At 52.1% G+C, this 26,714-nt stretch overlaps 12 protein-coding genes across 12 annotated transcripts; 7 read left to right on the top strand and 5 right to left on the bottom strand.

The window, feature by feature from the left end:
* Positions 1 to 824: 824 nt before the first annotated feature.
* APUU_10645S (uncharacterized protein) lies at positions 825 to 2,425 on the bottom strand (the record flags this gene model as incomplete). The annotated part of the gene is made up of 6 exons (XM_041703096.1): positions 825 to 1,191; positions 1,258 to 1,380; positions 1,459 to 1,623; positions 1,676 to 1,837; positions 1,889 to 2,309; positions 2,374 to 2,425. 6 exons carry the CDS (start codon positions 2,423 to 2,425, stop codon positions 825 to 827), a joined length of 1,290 nt encoding a protein of 429 aa, XP_041550011.1.
* Positions 2,426 to 2,997: 572 nt separating this feature from the next.
* Positions 2,998 to 4,145, bottom strand: APUU_10644S (uncharacterized protein; the record flags this gene model as incomplete). The annotated part of the gene is made up of 4 exons (XM_041703085.1): positions 2,998 to 3,191; positions 3,249 to 3,790; positions 3,851 to 3,942; positions 4,002 to 4,145. The coding sequence occupies 4 exons, from the start codon at positions 4,143 to 4,145 to the stop codon at positions 2,998 to 3,000; spliced, it is 972 nt and encodes a 323-aa protein (XP_041550010.1).
* A 1,393-nt stretch (positions 4,146 to 5,538) lies between these two features.
* ERG25_1 (sterol desaturase family protein) lies at positions 5,539 to 6,605 on the top strand (the record flags this gene model as incomplete). The annotated part of the gene is made up of 4 exons (XM_041703074.1): positions 5,539 to 5,540; positions 5,613 to 5,853; positions 5,908 to 5,993; positions 6,047 to 6,605. Coding segments are annotated over 4 exons (888 nt in total).
* Positions 6,606 to 7,945: 1,340 nt separating this feature from the next.
* On the top strand, positions 7,946 to 8,412 carry APUU_10642A (putative quinol monooxygenase; the record flags this gene model as incomplete). The annotated part of the gene is made up of 3 exons (XM_041703063.1): positions 7,946 to 8,005; positions 8,090 to 8,211; positions 8,268 to 8,412. The coding sequence occupies 3 exons, from the start codon at positions 7,946 to 7,948 to the stop codon at positions 8,410 to 8,412; spliced, it is 327 nt and encodes a 108-aa protein (XP_041550008.1).
* Positions 8,413 to 9,277: 865 nt separating this feature from the next.
* On the top strand, positions 9,278 to 10,341 carry APUU_10641A (class I SAM-dependent methyltransferase; the record flags this gene model as incomplete). The annotated part of the gene is made up of 5 exons (XM_041703052.1): positions 9,278 to 9,345; positions 9,393 to 9,500; positions 9,554 to 9,801; positions 9,874 to 10,015; positions 10,065 to 10,341. 5 exons carry the CDS (start codon positions 9,278 to 9,280, stop codon positions 10,339 to 10,341), a joined length of 843 nt encoding a protein of 280 aa, XP_041550007.1.
* A 333-nt stretch (positions 10,342 to 10,674) lies between these two features.
* On the top strand, positions 10,675 to 12,406 carry APUU_10640A (uncharacterized protein; the record flags this gene model as incomplete). The annotated part of the gene is made up of 4 exons (XM_041703041.1): positions 10,675 to 11,390; positions 11,446 to 11,794; positions 11,842 to 12,234; positions 12,299 to 12,406. The coding sequence occupies 4 exons, from the start codon at positions 10,675 to 10,677 to the stop codon at positions 12,404 to 12,406; spliced, it is 1,566 nt and encodes a 521-aa protein (XP_041550006.1).
* Positions 12,407 to 12,703: 297 nt separating this feature from the next.
* Positions 12,704 to 13,804, bottom strand: APUU_10639S (zinc-binding alcohol dehydrogenase family protein; the record flags this gene model as incomplete). The annotated part of the gene is made up of 2 exons (XM_041703029.1): positions 12,704 to 13,490; positions 13,542 to 13,804. The coding sequence occupies 2 exons, from the start codon at positions 13,802 to 13,804 to the stop codon at positions 12,704 to 12,706; spliced, it is 1,050 nt and encodes a 349-aa protein (XP_041550005.1).
* Positions 13,805 to 14,183: 379 nt separating this feature from the next.
* Positions 14,184 to 15,665, top strand: APUU_10638A (uncharacterized protein; the record flags this gene model as incomplete). The annotated part of the gene is made up of 1 exon (XM_041703018.1): positions 14,184 to 15,665. One exon carries the CDS (start codon positions 14,184 to 14,186, stop codon positions 15,663 to 15,665), a length of 1,482 nt encoding a protein of 493 aa, XP_041550004.1.
* A 174-nt stretch (positions 15,666 to 15,839) lies between these two features.
* APUU_10637S (tyrosinase family protein) lies at positions 15,840 to 17,148 on the bottom strand (the record flags this gene model as incomplete). Its single annotated transcript, XM_041703007.1, has 3 exons — positions 15,840 to 15,958; positions 16,051 to 16,910; positions 16,970 to 17,148. The coding sequence occupies 3 exons, from the start codon at positions 17,146 to 17,148 to the stop codon at positions 15,840 to 15,842; spliced, it is 1,158 nt and encodes a 385-aa protein (XP_041550003.1).
* A 363-nt stretch (positions 17,149 to 17,511) lies between these two features.
* Positions 17,512 to 18,587, top strand: APUU_10636A (amidohydrolase family protein; the record flags this gene model as incomplete). Its single annotated transcript, XM_041702996.1, has 2 exons — positions 17,512 to 17,710; positions 17,803 to 18,587. 2 exons carry the CDS (start codon positions 17,512 to 17,514, stop codon positions 18,585 to 18,587), a joined length of 984 nt encoding a protein of 327 aa, XP_041550002.1.
* Positions 18,588 to 18,612: 25 nt separating this feature from the next.
* On the bottom strand, positions 18,613 to 19,271 carry APUU_10635S (uncharacterized protein; the record flags this gene model as incomplete). The annotated part of the gene is made up of 2 exons (XM_041702985.1): positions 18,613 to 19,093; positions 19,138 to 19,271. 2 exons carry the CDS (start codon positions 19,269 to 19,271, stop codon positions 18,613 to 18,615), a joined length of 615 nt encoding a protein of 204 aa, XP_041550001.1.
* Positions 19,272 to 19,903: 632 nt separating this feature from the next.
* PKS13 (type I iterative PKS) lies at positions 19,904 to 26,395 on the top strand (the record flags this gene model as incomplete). Its single annotated transcript, XM_041702974.1, has 3 exons — positions 19,904 to 20,190; positions 20,241 to 26,257; positions 26,313 to 26,395. The coding sequence occupies 3 exons, from the start codon at positions 19,904 to 19,906 to the stop codon at positions 26,393 to 26,395; spliced, it is 6,387 nt and encodes a 2,128-aa protein (XP_041550000.1).
* Between the last annotated feature and the right edge of the window lie 319 nt (positions 26,396 to 26,714).

Below are 26,714 nucleotides of genomic sequence, written 5' to 3'. Positions count from 1 at the left end.
CTGCCTGCTGCTGCTATCGTCATGGATCTCTTCCTTTACAACCCGACCTACCAGGTCTGGATCTGCACTGCGCCTCGCTGCCGCTACGCCGTCTTTTGCCCGCAGATCTGCTCATCCACCTGCGCAAACGTCATCGCGACCACCTGTCTGCAGCAACCGTCACCTCGCCCCCAGGAACCGGCCCGTGCCGGGGCTACCGGTCTATCTGGATTTTTTTTTTTTTTTTAAAAAAAAAAAAATACTGGCTGCGAAGTGCTCTTCACTTGGCGCTTACAGTCAAATCGAGTCGCTCAGTACTTGATAGGTAATTAAGTTGCTTGTAGCATGATTTGGGTATAATTAGTGGATCTACCAGCAGGCACTCTGTTTAAATGGCTCTTGCGAAATTGTATCCACCGGCAAGTACAAGGCAGCTCAAGCTTGAGTTTAGATGTTTTTAGTTACTTAAAATTCTCTATCCCTTTGCTTCTGTAGCTCTTCACTGGGATCAAATTATCGCCTAATCAACAGAGGTCTTCATAAACTATAGAGTCTATATAATCCCTTATATATTCAAGGCTTTAAACAGCTGGACTTGTAATAGTGTTGAATAAACTGCAAGGTACAGCTGTTTTACTAGAAGGACAGATCCCGAAGTAACAATAGCCTGAGCCATGTCCGCGCAGAAGTCCTGGATCGCCCAAAGACGAACGTCAATTCCGGTTTGTTGGTTTGTTGTTCCTCAGCCTGATACTGCTCTTGGTTGCTGATCAGGGCGGAGGGAGAGAGTACCTTAGAAAGGAACACCAGTATTACAGACAACCACCCAGACTCGAATCCAATCCTCACGACTCCCTCGCCTCATACGGCGGCGGCGGCGTCTGACTTCGACTCTGCTCCCTATGCGCCTCAGCCCCCCTCGGCGGCAAATCGACCACATCTCCAACATCCCCAACCTCCCCGACAGTCTTCGCCCCCCTCCTCCTCGCCCTCCTCTTATGCCAAACGACAAGCGCAACAATAGTCCCCAGCACGCCAAGCGGGACAACCACCCCCGCGGCAATTTTCGCCCCTTTACTTAGCGGCGCCTTGTATTCGCCGCAGCGCTCTATGTAGTACCCCGAGTCCCGCAGACCCGGCCCGATCGCGGCGCAGGGAATACCGTCTAGGCGGAGGGGTGTGGTTGTTGTGTTTATATCCGGGAAGGAGGCTCTTTTTCTTGGTTAGGTCGGGGAAGTCAAAGTGTGGGGGAAGGAAAGAAAGGGTAGCAAGACGCACTGTTTGATATGCCCATCAAGCTGGATCCACTCTGCGCTGATCAGTGGGAGATCCAGGGTTAGCGGGGTTGAGGGGTCGATTCGGAGGGAGCCATTTATGTGCTCGAGCTCGTGCATATCGAGGCTGTATCCATTTCCCCAAGAGGTTAGCTGCTTGTAACTTTTCAGATCCAGATCAAAAGAGGTGGCGAGAGGAACACACCCAAGAACTGCATCATGAACATAAAGCTGCTTATCAACCGACGTCAACGCGGGAAAGTCTAGCTCGATCCCCAGCGCCTTGACGTGGATGGAGATCCCCGAGTCCGTGGTGGCCTTGCCCGTAATGGTTGGGGGCCCGGCAGAGACGAGGGCGGGTAGGTTGATACTGTATACCGTGTTAGAGCAGGTAGGCGTACCTGGGTCAAGGGCTGGCTCACTCTGAAAAGATCCCGGCTATACGGACGAAACCAGCCGATTGAAGCGCTGGGAAGGACGCATTGGGCGTGAACTCGGTCGCGTAGTCCTGGCCCGGATCGCAGAACGTGCATTGCTCGATGATCAGGTCGCCGTGGACGGTTTTGAGGGAGTCGAAGTTGAATCTGTATATAGTGAGAAAACTATTGAATATCTACGAACTGTGCGAGACAAACCTAGAAAACCTCCTCTTAAGAACCACAGCCCCGGCCTCTATTAATGCCGGAAACTCCACAGCCTCACCATCACTAAACCACCCAAGCTCAAGACCCCGGGCGATAGTGCGCAGCGACGGAAACTCCATGCGCTGAATGGCCGTTTTCGAAAGCTGCATCCCGCCCAGGTGCACCAGGTCCGGCGCCTCGATGGCCTCCACACCCTGGCGGAAGAAGTAACTCCCATCAAGCGAGCAGACGATGCTGCCAGTGATGTTTGTTACGCCGGGGAGCGAGAATGTCCCGTTGAACCAGTTGTTGATGCGGAGTTGGCTTGTGATGATTGTCGTGCAGCCGGCAAACAGGTCGGCTGCTTGTTCTGGGCTGCTGATGTTGTAGGAGCCGTTTGCTCCGTCTGATGTGCATACGCGAGCCGTTACCACTGGGTCGGTTAGCGTTCAGCATTCATTTAGCATTCAGGTCATTCCAGGTGTTTTGGGGCTTACGGGTCGGCGCCCATATGGCGAGCGCCACAAAGAATCTGAAGACGGCGATCATGGCGGCTCAAAGCAGATCCAGAGAGAGTCCATCAGTCCAGCCAGTCAAGGGCAGCCGACCTGTTCTTGTATCACGCCGCAAAAAGAGGCGGCGCCCAGCGACAAACGCCAGCCAGCGGCCAGCGCACGTGTCTCGTTTATATTGAGCCCACTGTCTTCCTCTTGGGGCTGAGTGTGCATAAAACAAGAGCTAAAGAATTGGCGCTTGGCTGGCCGAACCCGAGACCATCACAAAGACTAGGGGTTCAAGTATTAGTCAGTCTTGAATATCTTGAATAGATACAAGGTCCAGCTCGAGATTCCTGCAGTCTTAGCGAGGTCTCGCCTGTAAATCCACGGGCTGCAGTCGTTGAGTTGAGGCCAATAAGACTGTGGATACTCTCTTAACACCCTATATCCCTTTCTTTACTTGTTTCTGGTACATACGACCACAGGGTGTGGAGAACAGGGCTTCCCGTCCGCTCAGCCGTACTTAAGCCACACGCCGGCTGGTTAGTAGTATGGTGGGTGACCACATGCGAATCCCAGCTGTTGTATGTTTTTGCTTTTTATTATTTTTATACCGGTCGTGGTTTACTCTGTAGGAACATCATTGGCGTCCAACTCTGTCAGGTACTGCGTCAATCTGTTGTCCACATCAAGCTGTTTCCCATCGCCACGAAGGACACTCCCCCAAGTCAAGCTAATACGAGAAGTGTAGTACTCCTGATACTTAAACGGCTTACAGCCAGCCTCTGCTTTCCCCGTGAGTGGTTGAAGATCAGTCTCTTGAAACAATGTCAGTTCTAACAACCCCAACGCCTTCAGGTCTAAGGATCACCCACCAAAACTCGGCTGCGCAAAGTACGGAATACTATAACGGTCCTGATCAAACGGCACCTTCTCCCACGCAATCCGATGCATAGTCGATTTCAGCTGTCTCCCAGTCCAAAAGGACAACGCGTCCCCGATATTAACCACAATCCCACCGGGAACAACAGGGACATCATGCCAGCTATTCCCAGGATCCCGCACCTCCAACCCAGGCGCCCTAGTAAACAGAAGCGTGAGGGTCCCCCAATCCGTATGCGGCGCTAACCTCGCAGCAAGCCCACCAGGGCCCGGCTCCGCTGGCATCTTCGGGTACTTCATGAATTTGAGTGCGTTGCCGGGGAGGGACTGGTTATGGGATGCGGCGAAGAATGAGGCCGGAAGACCCATGTGAGCGGCGAAACAGGGGAGAATTCGTAGTGTTAGCTCGTTGCATTGTGCTTTGAACGATTCGATCTCGCGCAGTTTTGCGCTGTCCCACCAGCTGTGGATGTTAGGGCTTTGGGATAGTTGGCCGGCTGGGAGGCCGAAGGCCATTCCTTCTGATGCGGCGAATCTGGACGCAGATACCATCAGTATTTTATTGTATCGCTGTATTATAGATTAATGGTCGTACGTGGTGGCTTTGTGCCCGTCATATCCGACACCGAGTTCGTTTAGGGGTTTCTCGCATTTCACGTCCATTGGCAGGTCGAAGAACTCCCGCGACTGAGGGTTGTCTACATTAATGTCTCGGGCTGGAGATGAATGGAATCGCTCCAGCTTACCAGGGTAAACATCCTGCTGGCTCCAGTGATACCATGGTCGGTGACGATGAAGAAGCCCCAGTCCTGACTGGCTTTGAATATTTTGCTGGAAATTCTGTTGAAGTCGGACTCTAGATGATTGATGCTGATGATTGGGAATTCCATAGTCCCTGAATATACACAGCAAATGTGTTAAACAAAATCAGTGCCAGTGCTGGGGGTGAGGGGAATAAATATGCACCGTGAGTTAGGGCTATGCATGGAGCGCGCAGTACTTTGTCTGTCCAGGCCAGCTTCACCCAATCAGCCTCTCTGAATCAGCGAACAGAGATCCACGATGCAAAGAACAAAGAAATAAGGTCTAACCATCTACCCTAGTCATGCGGCTTTCTTCTTCCCCCTAGTCTTTTCCGACTTCGGATCATGCCGAGATGTTGTTAGTTACTGGGTGTATCGTGTATCTACTAAATGCATAGACACTAAGGACCCGATATCCAAGTTACAGGCCAGAAACAGCTGGGGCTTGCTTGGGAATTACATTAACTTGACTAGTTTATAGTCACACAGACGAATATCAGCTTCTTGAACCACTGAAGGCCGAATGTGGAGTCATTAGACCGAGTTCTCCATCCACCTCAGAGAAATAAAAATATGTTGGACGTCTGGACCCTTGAAGCACTAGCGATATCAGGGTCACGCTGGTTTTGATTTATACATCTCTTATTAGTTCACAGCTAACACCCCACTTCAGCGGATCAGCGATGAAGCAAAAACGCGCATTGAGCTTCAGATACCCAATAACCAAGTCTCCGAAGTGGGATAAATAAAGTGGCCTGTGAATAGGTCTTAGGAGTACTGATGCTATGTTACAATAGTTATTGGTATTGCGTGTGTTCTGATTATCACTTAATCTTGACTCTATGTGAAGTCTTCCACTTCAGACTTTTCCTTGGCACCCTCTCTTTCTCAATTATCTGCTTTTTCCATGGAGCAGGTCCATGGATAATGATGTGAGGAAAGAAAGCGCATTATAAGGTACTGTGGGTTCTCTACGTCTACACCAAATATAGTACAGTAGAATTCAAAAACAGATTACCCCTTTAACACATGCCTACCCAAGTCGCGCTAATCCTAATTCACTAGGAAGTCTCCAGATTTTACAATACTGTATGATCACTCGGGGCAGGCCATTCCCGAAGTGGTGAGACCGTCAGCGCCTCGAAGGTCAGGCCACAGACGGGCCGGTAGCCATCCGAGCCCCACCAGACCGCATAATGCGCATTTGGTCGCCTGTGGTTGGCTGCCTGGGACCTTCCTGATCGAATAGTCATATACTGTCCACTACATAGCACAGTCTCGCCCAGATCCTTTCTTTTTTACTCCTCTTCTCCTCTCAGCCTCTGCTTCTTCTCTCTTATTATTCGTTACCCTGCCGACATTGGGCAGACATCACACTCAATACTTTGATGTTTTATCTTTGCAGAGTGCTGTGTTTTTATTAAACAGTCGTACAACATTATTTTATGTTTCCTCTTATTAAGACCTGCTAGGAACCACAATGTCTGTCTCCCCCCCTGGGTGGTTGAATTATACTCTTTTGGGATTTGTCGCATATTGACCCTTTTCTCCTAGGAATTCTACCGTGCTGCCCCCCGGCACCTATTGGGGCCAATATCAGGATATCACCAAATTCAATCCCCACCTGAGCGTGGCAGAGAGATTGTGGGTCGCATGGTATGCGTGGGTACAGAATGATGTCCTGGCCACCGGTATCATGTCCTTCGCCGTCCACGAGTTGTTCTACTTCGGCCGCTCTCTTCCGTGGGTCTTCATCGATAGCTTGGGTTTCTTCAACAGATACAAGATTCAAAGTGTAAGTGAAATCAACCCAATTCCAGCCGCCATCGAAACTGACATTCTGCTTCAGAGCAAAGTACCTTCATTACGCGAGCAATGGGATTGCGCCAAGTTTGTGCTTCTGAGCCACTTCACCGTCGAACTTCCTCAAATCTGGTATACCTGACGTTTGCCCCTCGGGCCCGACTGAGTAGTAACGGCTCTTCTAGGCTTTTCCACCCAATGGCCCAGTTCTGCGGTCTATCAACCTCGATCCCTTTTCCGTCTCCCTGGACTATGGCATATCAGATTGCCATATTTTTCGTGATGGAGGACACTTGGCACTATTTTTTCCACCGAGCGCTTCATTGGGGTCCACTCTACAAGGCTATCCACAAAATTCACCATCAGTATTCCGCACCATTTGGCTTGGCCGCCGAATATGCTTCTCCCATTGAAGTGATGATTCTCGGCTTCGGGACCGTCAGCTGCCCGATCCTCTGGTGTGCTTTCACCGGTAACCTGCATATTCTCACTATGTATATCTGGATTGTGTTGCGCTTGTTCCAGGCTATCGACGCCCACAGTGGCTACGAATTTCCTTACAGTCTTCACCACTTCTTGCCTTTCTGGGCTGGTGCTGATCATCACGACCTCCACCATGAGAAATTCATTGGGAACTACTCAAGCAGCTTCCGCTGGTGGGACTACCTCCTTGACACCGAATACACTCCGGATGCGCTGAAGCGCCGAAGAGGGGAAAAGGTGACGGCAAAGAAGACACAATGATCTGACTTCAATTTGGGCGTTGGCTCTGTCTGGAGCTATTTACCTGATAGATGATAGCCTTTCTTATGGTACTGTTCAGGGGTTGATTTACCATGACTAGACTTGGCTATTATTGAAACTAATTGGTCGTCTAAACATCGCCAAACTCATGCCGTAGCCGAGAGATTCATGGCAGAAGATCAAGCGGGCTGTCTCGATTAATATACGATTTGTGGCTCTGTGATGAGAACTGACTCTTCGACCAATATTAGAAGAACGTCCATGGCGCGTTGATGAGTGCTAGGACACGATTGGCCCTCAGCTACTCCTTGCTCTACTTTGGAGAAGCATAATCACGCAGGTTCGGGGCGGATCAAGTTCAGGATCTCAGGGCGGGTTGTGCATGTCTAATAAAATAAAAACAGTCCTTATATACTTAGCAGCGCCGGCGGACGGGGTAGTAATAATAATATAGTATACCGGGCGGCTATCCCCAAAGCAGTAAAACTAACCGAAGCAGGGAATTCACAGGTCCTCGCTTTACATACAGAATGCGAGGGCCCGTGAAAATGAAGCCAAAAATGACCGCTACTGAGGCTTTTAATGGCTGTGTTTCTACTTGTAATACTTTAGTAATCTATTGCTTCAGCGCGGCTGTACATACTTTACACCACTGTCCTGTACTTCATTTCCAAGGGTAATTAGGAAGTTAGCCGAGTATTTGCGAGATAGATTTAACCATAGACCCCTTGCAGCACTTCCACCTATATATTGTTGGCATATAATGCAGGAGAGATCATAGTATTGCAGTGACCTGCCGCCGCTACGACACAGTCAAGAACACCGTGACGTCTCCAACGTTGCGGTCCGCCGACGTTGAGCATCTGGGGAAGGACGACAGAGCCGCACCTTCCTGTTTGGTGCGTTGGCAGGGCAGCTGTGAGAATGGAAAGAGCGAAGGGATGGTTGATTGTACCTTCCAAGTTCCAACTTGCATCATAAGCACCCCCAAGCGGCCGTAGTACGCCTATCCCGACTCTAGCAGCGCCTCTTATATACCATTTCACCGAACTCCAGGCGGGACAGGCAGGTTCCGGCCATTCACTGGGAAAGGTGACATCGAAAGGACGTACTGATAAGGAACTGAGTCGCCAGTGGGCATCAGGTGAGTAAGCACTAAGCGCCATAGTGCGTGTTTAGGCCTCCGCGGGGCGTGGTTGCGTGACGTGTGGGTGCCAGCGGTGCGGCTGGATATTTTCGATAACTTCTTGGCTATAAAGGTCGTCCTGGCCACTTCGATGAAGGTAAATCCCTATATAGACTAATTATCAAATAGCCACAGTACTGGAAGGCCTGTCGATATGTCTGAAGAAGTCAACGTTGTTGTGATTCATTACCCGAAGCCGGAAAGGATACAGGAGGTATGTTGTATCTGACAACCAACAGAAGACAGCGAACAGAGAACTAATAAAGCTGCAACTGACTAAACAATGCTACCTGTGCAGTTTCGAGACCTGGTCCTCCGCGTTAAGAATACATTCAAGCACTCCCCGGGCACGATTAGCCAGCACGCTTTCGAAGTCAAGAATGCGGAGGGCGGCGGCCCTGAGATTGTTGTTACTGAAAAGTTTGTTTACTGAATGACTGCTGCGGGATTACCCTGACTAACATCTATCAAACCAGATACAAAGACCACGCGTCACTAGAGAAAGTCGTCTCCTCTGATGAGTTTAAGGAAATCAGCAAGCTAGTTATAGAGCTGGTTAGACAGCCTCCTCGGGTTATTAGTGGAACTCCACTGCCAGGATTTGAGGAGAGTCGCACTTAGGCGATGGAAGCTGCATTTCTGATTGATAGTCAATGGGCGTATATCTCCTTCATACTGGATACCTGGATACTTGCACTAGAGCTCTGCCAAGGCCTATCCTCTATCTCCAATGCAGAGAAGGGTATCCCCATTTATCACGAGCTCTACCCCAACAGCGCCGCATCTATAACATTATTCATCTTAACAAGACTCTACAGTTGGCTATATTAGTAACTAGCCATGCTTATCACATAATCATTTCCATAACCATATATTACGGGACCATGGCAGTGCAAGTATCTCAGGGGGCTGGTATAAGGAGCTATAGTAGTATAATAGTTAGTATAATCTTCCTCGGTATATTATACCGCAGGGGCGGCAGCAGGGGTTATACACGCAGAATATGGGATCATACTACCTCTAGTAGTAGTTATATTTCATAGTTCTAACCTTTCGGATCTTGAAAAGATACGTGGAAACATTAACCCAATAATATCCATGAAAGAAGAAGACGATACACTTGTAGATTAATATGTTGCCGAATTCGGCAACCCATTCGGTGCACTAACAGCCCCGACGGCATTCCGTGTGCTTTGACCCCCCGAAATCCGGGCACGCCTGAAATCCTCCTACGGAGTTCGTTCTGGTCCCGGCCGGCACTCGTATGGTAAACGGCTGGAAAGCTTATTAAAATGCTAAGATGCCATATGACAGCTGACCAGCCGTTCCTCCTGGGCGCCTGAAGGCCAAAGCGCACATATTTATAAGCGCGTAGTCTGGCTGAACAAGATAGTCTACATGTTTCCATTGAAGCAGCTGTTGTCTTTTTCTTTCTTTTGCAACCAGAGTAGACACTGCCAGCAAAATCGTGCTTTCGTACCTGATAATGCCCGAGCCCACTAAACCTTCGCAAGGCGAATACGTGCTGATTCGCAGCAATGCCGAGAGTGAAAGGTAGGCCACTTGGTCCTGAAACTGGACATCTTCTAACCAGAGACAAGGCTAGAAAAGCAATTCAATTCCTGGCAAGCCAACATCGGCTATCTCATCCACCCTTCCATCGCACAACATGATGATATGCGCATTGCAGACGTCGGGACCGGAACAGGGTATTCTCTCCTATCTGATCTTACATTAGACTATAATTGATACATATCTACAGAATATGGCTACAGCAGCTCGCAAAAGTCCTCCCGCCCAGCACTCGACTCGACGGCTTCGACCTATCAGACTCGATGTTCAGCAGAGACAACCTACCAGGGAACATCAAGTTCCACTACCAGAATTTCCTGCAGCCATTCCCGGAAGAGGTTCTTGGGAAATACGATCTTGTTCATGTGCGCGTTATGGTGCTCGCGCTGTCTTCGGATGAATGGGAGCCTGCTGTGAGGAATCTTATGACTCTGCTCCGTGAGTACTGCCACATACTCCGTTTAATACTTACTTATTTGTGCTGCTTGGCTAATAATAAGGATCTATTAGGACCGGGTGGTTATCTCCAGTGGGTTGACTGCGCCGCCCACGACTGCGTAGTGAAAGGACCGGACGGGGCAAACCCTACGCACGCCCAGCGTTATATGGACATATTCCAGTCGGGGATGATGGCTGTTGGGAAGACGCCAAAGTAAGTACGCACCGCACACCCGAAGTTCTCTAATAACGATGATGTCTAGTATTGCCGCGCTGAAGGGCATCTTCCAGAAAAGCGGACTGGCAGACTGCGAAGAACAGGTGTTCACTCTTGTTAATCCTAAAGCGCGTGAGGATGTCAATGTGACAGTGGTTGATGGGATCACGCATTTTCTGCTTGCGGCTTTGAAACTTGGGAAGAAGGGGCTGGTGGGTTCGGAGGAGGAAATTGTGGCTTTGCGACAGGCTGCGCTGGATGATTTCCGTGATCTGGGTTGTTATTATTGTTATGATGTTCATGTGGTGGTTGGGAGGAAATAAATATGGTCAGATGCTTGACTACGTAGGCTGCAGAATAAATATATACTTAGCTTTCTTTTCTACAAAAATAAGTAGACAGTCCACCAGGAAAGAGGGGACACGCTAACCGGATTGAGGAACCACATCGCAGCTGAACATTGAGACCCACCAAGATCTAACGGTTATCCAATAGAAGATTGAAGTATGACCCACTCGTCTAGTTGGTTTCCTGATTGAGCTTGATGATTTTAGTCGAGGCTTAGCACCCCTCTGCACTTGTGGTATAAGACAGCTGCATCCACCGGAATTATTTCCTGCTCATTTCAATCTCTACTGTTCAAAGACTTGATCAAAATGAACCATTCACAAGGCCCAATCGGCAAGCTCGCCCAAGGTGTCGTCACTAGCATTGGCTTCGCCTCCGAAGTGCGAGGATACAAAAAAGCGAAGAAGGCAGCTAAACTGGAGAACGAGAGCGAACTGCAGGGGCAGTCCCAGATTGAAGAGCAACCAAATATTGCATCCCCTGCTCGGTCTCCATCGTCACACTCAAATCCTCACGAAGCGGAGAGGCAAGCCGATATCGATATAGAGGAACCTCCTGCCTATGAGGAGATTGAGCGCTCATGGGAGCTAGACGAAGCACAGGATATAGTGATAGAGGCGAAGAAGCCTCGCAAAAGCAAAGACGGAGTCGCCAATCCCGACAAAGTCATTGCTGCATTCCTCCAACGACACCCTCCTCACAGCCCAGTATCGCCATCACAGCAGCCAAGTTCTGGATCCAGACTTGAATACCCCGTTGCAATCCCCCAGCGACGGCCAAAAGATAAGAAACGGGGCTTCATCCGCGCATATGCACCGGACTTGCAAAGCGTGGGCATTGACCAGGAGGCCTGGTTTGATTTTATCGAAACACTCAATGAAGCGAGTCTTGCCAATCCGTGGATCAATGCTCTTAATCTGGCGTCTCTTGCGGCGTCCCCGTTGCCTTCTGCAATTTCTATGGCTGTTTCAACAGCCATTATGGTTGCTACTACCATTGCTATCGAGACGCAGGGTCGATATCGGTGAGACCGCCACTTCTACCTTTCAAAGGACCCCATACTGATAGACAACCATCAGACAAAACAAAGCCCTTGATAAACTCAACGATGAATTCTTTCGTCCACGCGGGCTGTTCTGCCTTGTAATGACATGGGACAGCACATCACTTGATTCTCGCACAAACGCCAATGTCAACACTACCATTCAAAACACGATCGATAGCCAGGGCAGGATGTCTCACAAATTCCAGTCCTCCAACGGAGTCACCAATGGAATGGAGTCTATACAGACCGCACAGCTCATCTTCCCAGGCCTAGACCTTCTCGCAACTGTATCAAAAGACGAAGAGAAAGGCCTCAAGAAAAAGATGCAGCGCGGAAAACGTTTCGTTGATGATTATATGGATCGAAGGGCACAAGCCAAATTCGTACGTATCAGCCAAAACTCACAAGTATCCAGACTAACGTCCAACAGTTCGCCGAAAACCCAACCAGCCATCTCAATCAAGCCGGAAAACCAACATTCCAATCCAAGTACGCTGATCCAACGTACCAACTCGGAGGCGGATTTCAATCCCAGACCCAAACCCGTGGCTACTACTCGAGGAGAGATATGCGAAGGGAAAGGGGGGGAGGGTTCGGCGGACCTCTCGGACTAATCGGCATGGCTGTGCAGACAATTGCAGATCGAGGGCAGCAGACTACAACCGGAAACCGCTGTGTTTCTGTTTCCCATGCTCGTTATGGGTCTGGTTCTGATTGTTACGAGAGTGACAGAGACATGTACAGACAGGACCAGCAATCGCCGTATCCTCAGCAAAATGGTGTTAGAGCCGGTAGGGGACTGAAGAATAAGCTCTTCAAATCGGTACGTCATTGTCACTTTATAATACTAAAATAAGGAAGAGGTTCGATGCTGACGTTGTATGCAGAAAGTCTTATACTTGATGGTTGTTAATATGCCTACGGCTGAAGAGATGGCTGAAGCACGGCACTTGACGGCCGATTGGGATGTTCGAACTGAGCAGCATCGATTCTAGAAGTGTTATATTTGTTATCTGTTTGTTATTGTTATAATGCAGTGTTTCTGTTCGGGTTGTGTGGATAATCGAGTCACGAGTTCTACTGAGCGACATTCCAATTCTCAGCTTGAATTTGTCGACTACACACAAGTCGCGAAATACACTTTATGTATTCTGAGACACTGCCTCTATTTAGATCGTAAATGCTACATCAATGATATAAAGATTACTAGAAAAGTAGGTCTAAGGTATTTAAAATTCAATGAATTCTACTGCAGAGTCCAGGTATAGGACCATACCGAGATAGGCTAACGATTACAACTCCACAACCAACTTCGTAGCACTAACCCCAGCCTTACACTTCTTCAACGCCTCATCAACACTCTCAAGGCCCTTGCCCACAACAGTCGGGCGCGGAAGACACTGAATCCTGCCACTCTCCAGCGCAGGAGTAACAAAATCCTTCCAAACCGGCGTCGCAATATCATTGACCGCAAAGATCATACCGGCCTTGACGTTCTCGGGCACATCAGCAGGAGGCGGGTGCACAGCAGCAAGGTGTCCGCCACCTAGCTTCTCCAGGATAATCAGGTCATTGGCATAAGTGTCGGGTGTAGCGACTGCGTCGAAGATGCCAACGAACTCATTGCCGGCCTGCTGTACAGCGGCAATGACCTTCTCCGCAACAGCGGTATCCTTGTGGTCGAAGACTTCAGTTGCGCCGCAGCGCTTGCTAAAGTCGAAGTTGTGTGCGCCGGCGATGGCAATCACGTTTATGCCTGCGGCTGTGGCGATCTGGGTCGTCATGGACCCGACGGACGAGGAGCCGCCGTAGATGACGATGGTCTTGCCGAGGGGCTTAACGGGGGTGTCGAGGGTGGGATACGGCAGGGCGAGAGCCGGGGTTGAGACACCGGGCATGGCGACGCCGGGCTCCTTGAGGGAGAGAGCGCAGACGGCTGTTTCGACGGCGAAGGGGACGACGACGCCGTCGGTGAAGGAGATGGCGTCGGGCAGGATGGCGGCTTTATCAGCCGGGATGACGGTGTAGTGGGCGTAGGCGCCATCCTGGGGACGGCCGGTGACGAGGTTGATTGCGTGGCTGGCATCGTGCATGAGTTGAAGAATTAAGTATAGTATAGAGGCAGCTTACCCAATTACACGATCGCCCTTCTTGAAGCGCTGGACATCAGGGCCAGCCTCGTGCACGACACCGGCAACGTCGCAGCCGAAGACGGAGGGCCACTGCTGGACGAAGACGCCGACATCCTGCATGTGGGTGTCGAGCGGGTTGATGGCGACGGCGGCGTTCTTGACAACGATCTCGCCAGGGCCGGCGGTGGGCAGAGGGGCGTCGCCGACTTCGAGAGGAGTACCGGCCTTGGTGAGCCAGGCAGCTTGGTTGGTGATGGTCATTTTGGATTAGATGAGTTGCAGTGTTGAATGGTAGAAGATGAGTTGAGGAAGATGATGAGTTGCAGGTTAGAGCAGAAGGAGTTGAGTGTTAAATACATTGAGGGCAGTTGCAGTGTATAATCAATAACAACAACAATACTAATAAAATGATAATAATAATGATAATAATAATAATGGCAGGTCCAGTTCAGTACAGAACGGCATGTGCGATTCCTGGAACGGCATAGCAGAATCACACATGCGGTTCCAGAACAGCACGTGTGATTCTGGAACCGCATATGCAGTTCTGAGTCAGTGGAGGTCTTGGCATTCCGCCGTGTCTTCATCAATCCTCCAGTCCTCAACTACGGAGTATCGACCATGACTATGAGACAGAACCATGCCCCCTGTCAGGTTCGGCCCCGGACAAATCCTCGAATACAACGAACAATATGGGGTTCTCATCTGCCACGAGTGCCAGTATGCCATCCAGAAGAGCGCCCTGCAGAGCCACCTGCTGCGACACAAGATCTATCGCGCGGATAGACAGCAGCTGCTATCGTTTATCTCTGAACTGAATATATTGGAACCGGATCAGGTGGTTCTTCCTACACCGGAATCACCGCCCATTGATGGCCTCCCTGTTATCTCGGGCTACCGCTGTACCGCCGCGGGTTGTGTCAACCTTTGTGCGAGTATCAAGCGCATGAAAGGGCATTGGAGAGAAAGTCATGGTATCATTGATTCCTCGCTTGCTCGGCCGGTCAAATTGCAGACTTTCTTTCGGGGCACGAAGATATCGTATTTCGAGGTTACTCCTGTTGATGAAGAGGACTACGATGCTGGGAGTGACAATGACGACCACGATGCTGATATGGAAGACCTTGGTCAGGCCTACGAACCTTCGCCAGACAGCAGTGTGCCTTCTCGAATGCCTCTGGACTTGGAGATACTCTCGTACTTTCACCATTTCACATCCACAACAAGCCTTACACTACCTAGCCCTCAAAGTACGCTCTCTGCAGCGCAATACTGGCAAACCCGAGTTGTTCCCCAAGCACTCTCCGAGCATTTCTTAATGTGCGGTTTATTGGCACTATCTGCCTGCCATCTGGCTGCATTCACGGACAATCCAGAGGCCGAACAACGCCATCGCACGCGAGCATCTGAGTTCTCTGCTGAATTCCTCACTGGCCGGGAAGCCATCGCCACAGAGGACATCAAACAGACGGTAACGCATATTGAATGCCTGCTACGCTGTGCACACTGGGCCCTTGCCGAATCACCTTCCGATAAACGTATCATGCCAGAACCAGGCGTGCCTGATCAACTACAGAGTATCATAACAACCATCCAGACATCCATCTCCCCATCCGCACAAGATCCCCCAGAAGAAACACCCGCGTATGCGCTTCGAATCTTATCATGGAACCCCTCTGACCCAGGTGGCTTTTCACCGGGCACCAACACACCCACTGAAATATGTGACCGTCTCCGCGCCCTCCCCTCCCACATGGCCGACACATTCGGCAGACCCGAGAACCCGCAGGACGTGCTAGTCCTTCTATCAGCCGTAGCATCACTAGTAGAATGCTGCGAGATGAGCTTTTCATCGGACGAGCCCGGATCAGCGTGGGTGGGGATGGCGACGTGGCTGACCAGATTGCCGGCCCGGTTTAAAGAGCTAGTTGCGCGTCACGATCCGGCGGTCTTGGTAGTTGTTGCGCATTGGGCAGCACTGCTGGTGAATCGGGCTGAGGGTTGTGGCTGTTGGTGTGTTAGGGGGTTGGCTATGACAGTTTTGCTGCGGATTGCTGAGAGACTTCCTGCTGATGATGATGGGGGGGTTCAGCGGCTTGTTGCGCTTACTGTTGCGGCATAGCTGTACAAAGATTATACAGAATACCCAGAGAGTTATAAACAATTAATTCCTCTATCTAGCATCTAATAAATACAATCTAACTGCGCAGGCTGCTGGCTGAGTTCTCAACGAGTAAGCCTCATATACTCTGGTCCTTCACCGAACCACAATAAACATGTACATACCATTCGCCCCTCAATCATAAATGTAACAATACCCATTCTTCGTCGGACTCATGGCATCTCCGATTGTGATATCTGGGCTGAAATCAAACACCATCGTATCATCCAGCGTTGCGTTACGACTCGGCGGCACTGTCGCATGTCAGTACTCGGCTCCTAATAGAAAGAAAAGGAAAACAAGTAAAGAAAAAGAGAAAAAAAGAAAAAGAAAAAGAAAGACTTACAGTCCAACAACGTCAACGTCCCATCCAACGCCTCTTCCCTCGTACGCAAATCCAACCCCTGCCAAACCGTCCAAATGCGATCCACCTGGGCATGATGAAACCAAAACAGCGGATCCCCAGGAGACGTAAAGATATCATTATCCACGCCCGAGATAAAACTATGCCCCGCAAGATGCGGGCCCTGGAAGAACTTCGGGTGGAACTCGTGGATATCCGTCACATTCACCAGCATATCCAGGATCACGTCCCACGACGCAGACTCCTGCAGGAGCGAATTGTTGAAGTCCCGAATTAGAGGCCGTGGGTTATATCCCAGGCCATTCTTCTGGGGGTTGGGAGGGACATGGACCCCCATATCGTAAGAGTACGCGACGGGTCCCAGATGCAACGACCAGTTCGCAAAGGGTCCATCGTGGATATACCCGCCCCCAGTACCCGGTGGTGTATAGATTGCCTTATCAGGTGTTGGGTTCGGGATAGGGAATAGCTGCACCGTTCCATTCCTTCCGGGGATATACCTCCCGTTCCCTGAGATCGAGGTATCCGAGCCATCATAGAGCGGGTTCGCACTGGGGGGTTTGTTCGCCCAGTGCGACCACTCCCAGTATGGCTGGTACCCGGTGTACCCGCATTCCTCGCGGAGAGCTTTCTCGTACAGGTGGACGAAGTGCCGGTGCCAGGCGAAGAAGAGGCCTGTGGCGTGGATGGTGGGGGTGTGTAGGATGTGTGTTGCTTGGAAGTCGTCGTAGCGCGTGCGGGCGCCGGGGGCGAGCTTGGGGTCTATTACTGAGGGGCGTTTGGCTAGGCATTTCACGGCGTTGATGTATGATAGGCGGGTTTCGGTGTTGAGGGTGCTCCTACTGCATGATTAACATGTGGTAAGGACGGGGATAGGGCTAGGGAGGGGGTGGACGCGTACCACTCTTTGCGCACGACAAGGTTGTCCGGTGTACAGGGGCCTTGGCTGGGGAGGAGAGACTTGGTATTATTCTGATATTCATGCACAAGCTTTTTCATCAGCGCCTGGTTTGCATTTGCCTGCGCGAATAGGAGGAGCAGTGTGACCACTGTCGCAACGAGGTCTGAACGGAGCATCATTATACGGTATCTTGTTGGTGTCTATATCTTCATCTATAACCATCTCGAATACTCGAGCAGATAAAGCCAATTTATACATCCTCTCTCGCCCCCAAATACCACTTTCGACGCCGTCTCGACGACACGAGAAGAGGCTGAACATGTCTCAGCCATTCTACTTCGTATCTTCCTGTTGGTACAGTGGACCGGTTGCCTCGCCCTGATACCCGGAGTACGAAGGAAGAATACAAATTCGTCTATTTTTATCGATTCGCTTGGCCTTCCCGATCGGAAGATATGGCCGGAGTGTATATATATGGGCCATTGTCGGGTCGCACGTCTTAATTATTCAACCAGAACCAAACCACCAAAATAGCAAGCAAGATGACTCCGCCACTCATCGCCCTCGAAGAGCACTTCTACTCAAACGCCATCTTCAACTCCATTGGCGAAACCTTCCAGCGGACCCTGCAAGGCGTGCCCGGGCTCGCAGCCCAGCTCCGCGACTTCGGAGACGCCCGAATCGACGCGATGGATCAGGGCAACATCTCGTTGCAGGTTGTTTCTCACGCGTTTACTCCGGGTTAGTATCCACTCTGATCCTTCATAAGCAGCCACACGTGTCCTGGATGTACCTGGTGCATACAGTAGCTGAGCTGACACGTGGGACGATAGGAGGCCCCAGCGCCCAAGCGTGTCAGAGTGGAAACGACGAACTGGCAGCCCACATCAGGCAAACCAGCGATCCACAGCGATTCGCAGCCTTTGCAGTGCTGCCTGTTGCCGACCCGGTTGCCTCGGCGGCCGAGTTGGGGCGCACGGTCTCGCATCTTGGATTCGTCGGTGCCCTAATCGACAGCCACGCTGACGGGAGTCACTTTGACGGGCCTGAATACGATGTCGTGTGGGACCGGGCCTGCGCTCTTGATGTGCCTATCTATCTACACCCGACCTGGCCTTCGTCGCGTATGGCTGAGAATTTCATGGGCTCGTACCCCGTCCCTGTGGGTGTTAGTCTTGGGGGTCCTGGCTGGGGCTGGCACGGCGATGTAGGTCTGCACGTCCTGAAGCTATTCGCGGCGGGAGTATTCGATCGGTTCCCAACGCTGAAGATCATTATTGGGCATATGGGCGAGACACTGCCGTTTATGCTGGAGCGGGTGAGCGATATGAGTACGCGCTGGGGTGGATGGGGGCCTCGAGAGAGACCGCTGAGACAGGTCTGGGATGAGAACATCTGGATTACCACTTCTGGCAGCTGGAGCCTGGCGCCGATGAAGTGCATCTTGCATAATACCAAAGTGGAGCGCATTATGTATAGTGTCGATTATCCGTTTGAGTCTAATGAGAGGGGGCTGCAGTGGTTTAAGGAGCTGGAGGGCAGTGGGCTGTTGACGGAGGAGCAGCTGGAGATGGTGGCGTATCGCAATGCTGAGAAGCTGCTGGGGGTTAAGGTGTAGGACTGTCATGTATCTATCTATTTGTCTATCTGTCTATCAAGAATGCAACATTCGCATTCAACACTCTTCGCACACTCTCCTGGTCCTCCTCATTTGGAAGGTCAACTCTAGGCTTCAGTCCCCGATTCAACATAACAAACGCCATACACCGATACGGCCTCGGATACACCAGTATCTCCCCCGGCATAGCCAGTCTCGAAGCATCTAGACCCGGAAAGGCGCAAACAAGCCGGTCTCGGACATAGATGGCCTCAAGCCGGACAATCCGCCAGGAGTCAAGACCGGACACTTTCCGCAGCCGGTGCAGGAGCCGCATGTACGACGCCAGCTCATACTCGACCCCGGCTAGCGTAATCGAGCTGGTGATGACACAGAAGGCTGAGCTGGTGGCGCGGTCCCCACTGACTTTGATATCCACTGGGTCGAAGGAGGAGTGGATGACGTTGACTTTGCCTGGGTGGACTGCGGACGAGCGTGCTAGGAAGGCGTCGATGTTGCCTTGGAACCTGCTACAGTTAGCTTTGCAGCAAAGGTGGTGATATATGCGTACCAGGAAACGTCAATGTAGGTTTCTTCAGCATCTGGGTGGAAGGCTGCCCGGCATAGATCCCACTGGGCTGTATCGCGGTGGAAGCGTTCACGCTTGAGAAGAGCAGTGATATCGGGAATATCCGCATCGGCCATTGTCGAAGTGTATAGTCACTGCGACTGAGGCGCAGACCGGTGGGTTCTTTATCTCTGAGTCTCACATAATTCCAATCTAATTGTGGTCTGTGCAACCTGGAAGAGGCCGAGTATCTCGACCCCGAGTATATATCGCGGCCCTGCTGATTTCTAAGCGTCTCACCATTAATAACGCCAGAAACCAGTCAAGAACGCAACCTTGTGTTCTCTGAAGATTGGTAATACGCTTATTCTCATCTTACCAAGGCCTAGACATGCGCGCTGGTGGAGCCCTAATCCTGTCATATCGGCCTTCTAGAACCAGTAACGGCGTGAAGGATGAGGCTCTCTCAACACTCAGTTCCACAGTAGATACTCGGCTCTAGATTCAGAGTTTTGGCATACTCTGCCTTTGCTGGATCCTGCAATTGGAATCCTGATTGCGAAATCCGCCATGCAACACGCATCAGATTGCTAGGCAGTGCCTGATAGAAGCGGCCGATGAGCTGAAGGATTGCCCAGAGTCTGGCTGAAGACAAACGAAGACGAGTATATAGATTATATAGCACTCAGTGCACCCAGTATTCGAAGCTGAACCAACCCGCTAGAGGAAGCAGCCAGTGTCTAAAATTTCAAGCCCACTTCTCTCCAAAATGCCTCCTAAGCACGTCCTCTTCTTCCCCCACGAGCGAGCCACCCTCGCAGCCGTGCACGACCTGAACGTGCGCTCCAAGTCGCGTCGCAGGCTGCACGCCCTCCTTACCGAAGTGGCAACGGTGGTACAGCGTCATACGTCTTCGCTGGATGGACTTGAGCGGGCTAGCATTGGCCCGTTCGAGGACCTCGTGGAGCTCGCTGAGCGACATGTCACTCACGCCAAGGGCAGTATAGTCGCTGACTTGGTACTCCTGGCCACAGTCCAGATAGGCCAGATTCTTGTGTATGTGACACTTATCTGCTATCCGTTTGCCATACTAACTATGTATCTAGTCTGGCCGAAGACCAGCCCGCCCTCTTGTCAGAGAAGAGGTATCCCTTGGCATTCGGCGCTGGATTTCTGGCAGCAGGGGTTGCCGTTGCGGCCTCGACGGTAGATGATATCGTCACCCTGGGTCTGGAGGCTGTGTCAGTTGCGTTTCGTCTAGGGCTGGCTCTCCAGCGCAGGGGTAAAGACATAGAAGAGTCAGACGAACCGTGGGCTCGAATTGTGTCCAACGCCATCAGCGTTTCTGACTTGGAACAAAGACTTGAAAAGTTCAATGCTTCCCTAAGTCCAATGAACCGGGTCTATATTGGCCAGGTGTTGACGGAGAGCACTGTGGTCTTTGGGCCTCCGTCCACGTTGGATGTGTTTGCAAAGACACCAGAGTTCGCTGCGACTTCAGCACCCACAGTACTGTCTCAGGCACCGATGCATGGATCTCATTTGCCTACCATTGATTCTACAAGTATTTTTACAGATTCAGTTGGAAGAGTGGAGCTTTGGAAGCTTGCCGTGGACCAAGTCGCCCACCAGCGCATCGATATAGAGGAGACAGTTGCAGCGCTGGTCAATGACCTCCAATCTACCAATACCACCGATATAACCCTCACCAATCTTGGTTCCACCGAGACATCCGGAATCACAAGCCTCCTCGAGAAGAATTCCCTCCTCGTCCAAACCAGCCAGCTCAATCCACCCCCCAAACCCTACGGCTCCAACCTCAACACCATCCCAGCAGACGCAATCGCAGTCGTCGGCATGTCCGGCCGCTTCCCAGACAGCGACACCCTCGACGAGTTCTGGAAGCTGCTCGAGACCGCTCAAACCACACACCAGGTGATCCCGGAAACCCGGTTCAACGTCGACGACTTCTACGACCCAACCCGCGCAAAGCACAACGCCCTTCTCGCCCGCTATGGCTGCTTCCTCAAGAACCCTGGCGACTTTGATCATCGGCTATTCAACATTTCTCCCCGCGAGGCAATGCAGATGGACCCCGTGCAGCGCATGCTGCTTATGACTACATACGAAGCACTCGAGATGGCGGGTTACTCCAGTCCTAACGGCGAGCAGCAGCAAACACCCCCTCGCATCGCCACCTACTTCGGCCAGACCGTGGACGACTGGAAGAGCATCAACGAGCAGCAAGGCATCGACACGCACTTCCTACCCGGCGTGAACCGCGGGTTTGCGCCGGGGCGGCTATCGCATTTCTTCCAGTGGGCTGGTGGCTTTTACAGCATCGACACCGGGTGTTCGTCTAGTGCTACGGCGCTTTGTCTGGCGCGGGACGCACTGGCAGCGGGGAAATATGATGCTGCTGTTGTTGGCGGGGGGACGTTGTTGACGGCGCCGGAATGGTTTGCTGGACTGAGTCAAGGTGGCTTTTTGTCGCCGACGGGGGCCTGTAAGACGTTCTCGGATACGGCTGATGGGTATTGTCGTGGTGAGGGTGTTGGTGTGGTGGTTTTGAAACGGCTGGGTGATGCTATTCGCGACAAGGATGATGTCGTTGCTGTTATTGCTGGTGCGTCGAGAAACTGTAATGCCGGTGCGGGTTCGATCACGTACCCAGGAGAAGAAGCGCAAGGGGCATTATACCGGCGAGTTATGCGCCAGGCTGCGGTGCGTCCTGAGCAAGTTGATGTTGTGGAAATGCATGGCACTGGCACGCAGGCTGGGGATCGCGTTGAGATGCACGCTGTCCAGAGCGTCTTCGCACCGTCCAATGGACCGCAGCGGGAAAAGCCGCTGATTGTCGGCGCCTTGAAGGCGAATATCGGACACAGCGAGGCCGCGGCGGGGATTATCTCTATGATGAAGGCCATTCTCGTGCTTCAACATGACAAGATCCCAGCGCAGCCGAACCAGCCCATCAAATTGAATCCGCACCTTGCACCGCTCATCGGGAGTCAGATCCAACTTGCAAACGGGCAGTCTTGGACCCGGGATGGGCCTGAGCCGCGGTATATCTTTGTTAATAACTTTGATGCTGCCGGGGGGAATGTCAGTATGCTGTTGCAGGATCCCCCGGCCTTTGCCCTAATTGCGCCATCCTCGCTGTCTGATGCGCGAACACACCATGTCATTGTCACATCGGGACGCACGGCGACAGCCCATGAAGCTAATCGAAAGCGTCTTGTTCAATATTTGAATGAACACCCAGATACAAGCCTAGCGGACCTTGCCTACACGACGACCGCGCGCCGCATGCACAATGTCCACCGCGATGCGTACGTGGCGTCCTCTACAACTGAGCTGCTCCGCCAGCTGCAGAAGCCGTTGGGTGATAAATTAGACTCTACGCCTCCTGCCGTTGTCTTTGCGTTCACTGGTCAAGGCGCGCAGAGCTTGGGCATGGGTGGTGCGCTGTACAACACCTCGTCCACATTCCGGCGTCTTCTGGACTCCATGCAGGACCTTTGCGATGCACAGGGCCTGCCAACCAAGTTCATAAATGTTATCCGCAGTTCACAAGATGACTATGTAACCGAGGTAGACATGCAGGTCGCCACCGTCGCCCTCGAAATCGCCCTAGCACGCTACTGGCAGTCCCTAGGAATCCGACCAACAGTCCTAATCGGCCACAGTCTAGGGGAGTACGCAGCGCTCTGCATTGCCGGGGTTCTCTCAGCAAGCGATACCCTAGCATTAGCCTTCAAGCGCGCTTCGCTCATCTTCAGCCGCTGTCCTCCATCCGAAGCCGGAATGCTAGCTGTCAGCCTGCCCATGCGCACGGCGCAATACCGCATCCGGGACTCGGCCGCGACATCAGGATGCGAGATCTGCTGTGTCAATGGCCCATCGAGTACTGTTGTCGGCGGGCCCGTCGCTGCTATCGAGGCTCTGGATGAGTATCTCAAGTCCGACGACGGGGGGAAGGTCTCGACTACTCGGCTGCGCGTGCAGCATGCTTTCCATACCCGCCAGATGGACGTCCTCCTCGACGAGCTCGAGGCTGCCGCTGCACAAGTCCCCTTCCATGCGCCGACCATGCCTGTGGCGAGTACAGTGCTAGGCCGGATCGTGAAACCCGGAGAAACGGGCGTTTTCAATGCTGAGTACCTGCGCCGGCATACCAGGGAGCCTGTGGCTTTCTTAGATGCTGTTCGTGTTTGCGAGGCGGAAGGACTTATCTCAGACCGCGCATTTGCTGTTGAGATTGGTCCTCATCCTATTTGCATTGGGCTTATTGCGGCCTGTCTGGAGTCGACTCGTGTCAATGCCTGGCCGAGTCTGCGTCGCGGGGGTGAGGACTGGCAGGCTGTTTCTGGTGTTGTGGCTGCTGCGCATAGAGCTCAGTTGCCTGTTTCTTGGAGTGAGTTCCATAAGGATCATTTAGATTCTGTTCGTCTGATCAGTGGCTTGCCGACGTATGCTTTTGATCTGAAGACGTTTTGGCATTCGTACAAATCTCCTGCTCCAACCAGCACTGTTCCGTCGGCATCGTCCATCCAATCTTCAAGACTCGAGTCTACTACACTGCATTCCGTAGATGAGATCAAGAAAACAGACAGCACGCTGTTTGGGAAATTCACAGTCGACCTGTCAGACCCCAAGCTGGCCAAAGCCATCGGCGGCCATGTCGTCGACGAGTCCGCCATCTGCCCAGCGAGCATCTTCATTGACATGGCATACACCGCTGCAACATACCTTGAACAAGAGGAGCAAAGCACATCTCCTTCATTGACAACATACGAGCTAACAAGTCTCGAGATGCACAGCCCGCTTGTTCTACGAGATGACATGGAGGTCCTGCCACAAGTCTGGGTAGAAGCAGCGCTCAACACGAAGACGAACGTCGTTTCGGTTCATTTCAAAGGGCTTAAATCACCCAAAACAATGCCGGTCGAGTATGGATCAGCTGTAATGCGCCTAGCACAGATCGATTCATCTACTCGCCGCGAATGGTCTCGTATCCAGCCACTTGTCAAGGCGCGCGTGCAGACACTCAACAACGCCATCCGCCCGCGCGAAGTCCACGCTTTGGACACAGCCCTGTTCTATAAAGTGTTCTCGGAGATCGTGGACTATTCACCCCCTTACCACGCTGTCCAAGAAGCTGTTATCGCCGCCGACTTCCGCGACGCTGCTGTCACTCTGCAACTCACGCCTACTACCGACCACGGCAGCTTCGTCAGTAGTCCGTTCGCGGTTGATGCGCTGGTCCATGTGGCTGGATTCCTGCTTAATGCAGATGTCCGCCGAGTGAAGAATGAAGTCCACATTGCGAATCATATCGGCTCGTTGCGTATCGTGGGCGACATCTCCTCGGCCGGCCCGTACCACGTCTACGCCACCATCCGCGAGCAGGACTCCAAGACTGGTACCAGTCTGTGTGATGTGTATGCCACTGACAGCCGTGAAAACCTTGTTGCTGTCTGCACAGATATCTGCTTTAAAAAGCTGGACCGGGACTTCTTCGCCTTGCTTACTGGTGCTACGCGCGGTCGCTCACCAAAGCCAGTGCGGGCAGCAGCCCCGGTTAGGGCTGTTCCTACACCAAGGCGTGGAAAGCAGGCAATCCCCTCGCCCAGCCCAAGTCCCAGCAGCAGTAGCGGCTCGTCTGGTGCAAACACTCCGGTTTCCAGACCAGATTCTCCTGGAAGCGTGTCAGACACGGTCGATCTAAGCGAAGAGCTACTGGAAGCCGTGGCCGAGCGGACGGGCGTCAGCGTGGACGAAATGAAAGGCGCGCCAGGAACAACCTTTACGGAGTTCGGCGTTGATTCGCAGATGGCTATTGCGATCTTGGCTAACTTCCAGCGTACAACTGCTGTGGAGCTGCCGGCGGCGTTCTTTACCAACTTCCCGACCCCGGCTGATGTACAGCAGGAACTAGGGTCACTGGCGGACTTTGAAGATGAGGTGGACAAGCCTAGCCCTAAGTCGAAGCCCTCGGACGGTGTCACTGTCGGTAAAAGTCAAGGTCAAGGTCAAGGTCCCGCATTGAGTGGACGTCTCTTGTCTCTTGTTGCAGATGCACTGGGTCTCGAGGACAGCGACCTCACGCCGTCGACTACTTTTGACTCGGTCGGTATGGACTCGATGCTCAGCATCAAGATCACTGCGGCCTTCCAGAGCGAGACCGGTGTTGAGCTGCCTGCTGCGTTTTTTACCCAGAATCCCACGGTTGGAAGTGCACAGGAAGCCCTGGACGATGACATGGAGGACGCTCCCACTCCTGCTCCTGCTACTACTCCAGCAAAAGAAGCAAGCAAAACAGATTCTCGCCAGCAAAAGCTCTCCTCCGCTGTCTCCCGGGCAGTCCTAATCCAAGGAAAATCCCGATCCCAGTCTGCCCCCCTATTCCTAACAACCGACGGCTCCGGCACCGTCGAGTCCTACATCCACCTCAAAGCCCTCCCAGCCGGCCGACGCATCTACGCCCTCGAATCCCCCTTCCTCGAACACCCCGAAACATTCGACCTCTCCATCGAAGAAATGGCATCTATATTCCTGCGCACAATCCGACGCATCCAGCCAACAGGGCCCTACCTCATCGGCGGCTGGTCCGCAGGCTCCATGTACGCATATGAAGTCGCACACAGACTTACCAGGGAAGGAGAGTCCATCGACGCCCTTATCATCCTGGATATGCGCGCGCCCTCGCTCATCCCGACTTCCATCGTCACGACGGACTTTGTCAATAAACTGGGTACCTTCGAGGGGATTAACCGCGCGCGAGACCTCCCTGAGGATCTATCGGTGAAGGAACGCGAGCATCTCATGGCAACATGCCGCGCGCTGTCTGCCTATGATGCGCCTGCGTTTGCTGCAGGCCGTGAGCCGAAACATGTCGCCGTGGTATGGGCGCGTCTGGGGCTAGATAACAGACATGATGCGCCTGTTGCGGCGATGGAGCGGCCCGGGGTGGATATTGGGAAGACGCTGTATGAGATGAGTCTGGATGAGTTTGAGCGGTATTTTAACTCGTGGTTTTATGGGCGCAGGGAGACGTTTGGGATGAATGGGTGGGAGACGCTTGTTGGGGAGGGCATTTCGGTGCATTCGGTGGATGGAGGTGAGTTCTATCCTATTGTTACCATTTCTTGTCGCTTCTGTTGCTGACTGTATAGATCACTTCTCGATGATGTGCCCGCCGTTTGCGGAGGAGGTTGGTGCTGTTGTTGTTGAGACTGTGAGGCGGGCTGTTGAATAGATTGACGATAAATTGATAGACTGTTACCAAATAAATGACATACTTTATCCACTGATATTTAATTATTTACACTTTGTCTGCCCCACTCCCGCCGCTCCCGTCTCGATCTTCCCGTATGAGCAGTTGCTTAATTTCCTGTTATCTTGAATGAGTTTGCCAGTCTTAGAAGCGTATAAGATGCCACCGCCCAATAAGATATGCGGCGCCCCCATCTTGCACTTTTCCCAATATAAAAGGGTGGATACTCTCGCAGACCAATCTCACTCTAGAACAATGTATAGACTTATGCATCTATTTGGCTAACCTCAAGCAGTTAACC

Source organism: Aspergillus puulaauensis, chromosome 1 (assembly GCF_016861865.1).
Source record: "Aspergillus puulaauensis MK2 DNA, chromosome 1, nearly complete sequence".
NCBI classification, from domain to species: domain Eukaryota; kingdom Fungi; phylum Ascomycota; class Eurotiomycetes; order Eurotiales; family Aspergillaceae; genus Aspergillus; species Aspergillus puulaauensis.
The sequence above is the reverse complement of the archived record's forward strand: the minus strand, read 5'-3'. Positions and strand labels throughout refer to the sequence as shown.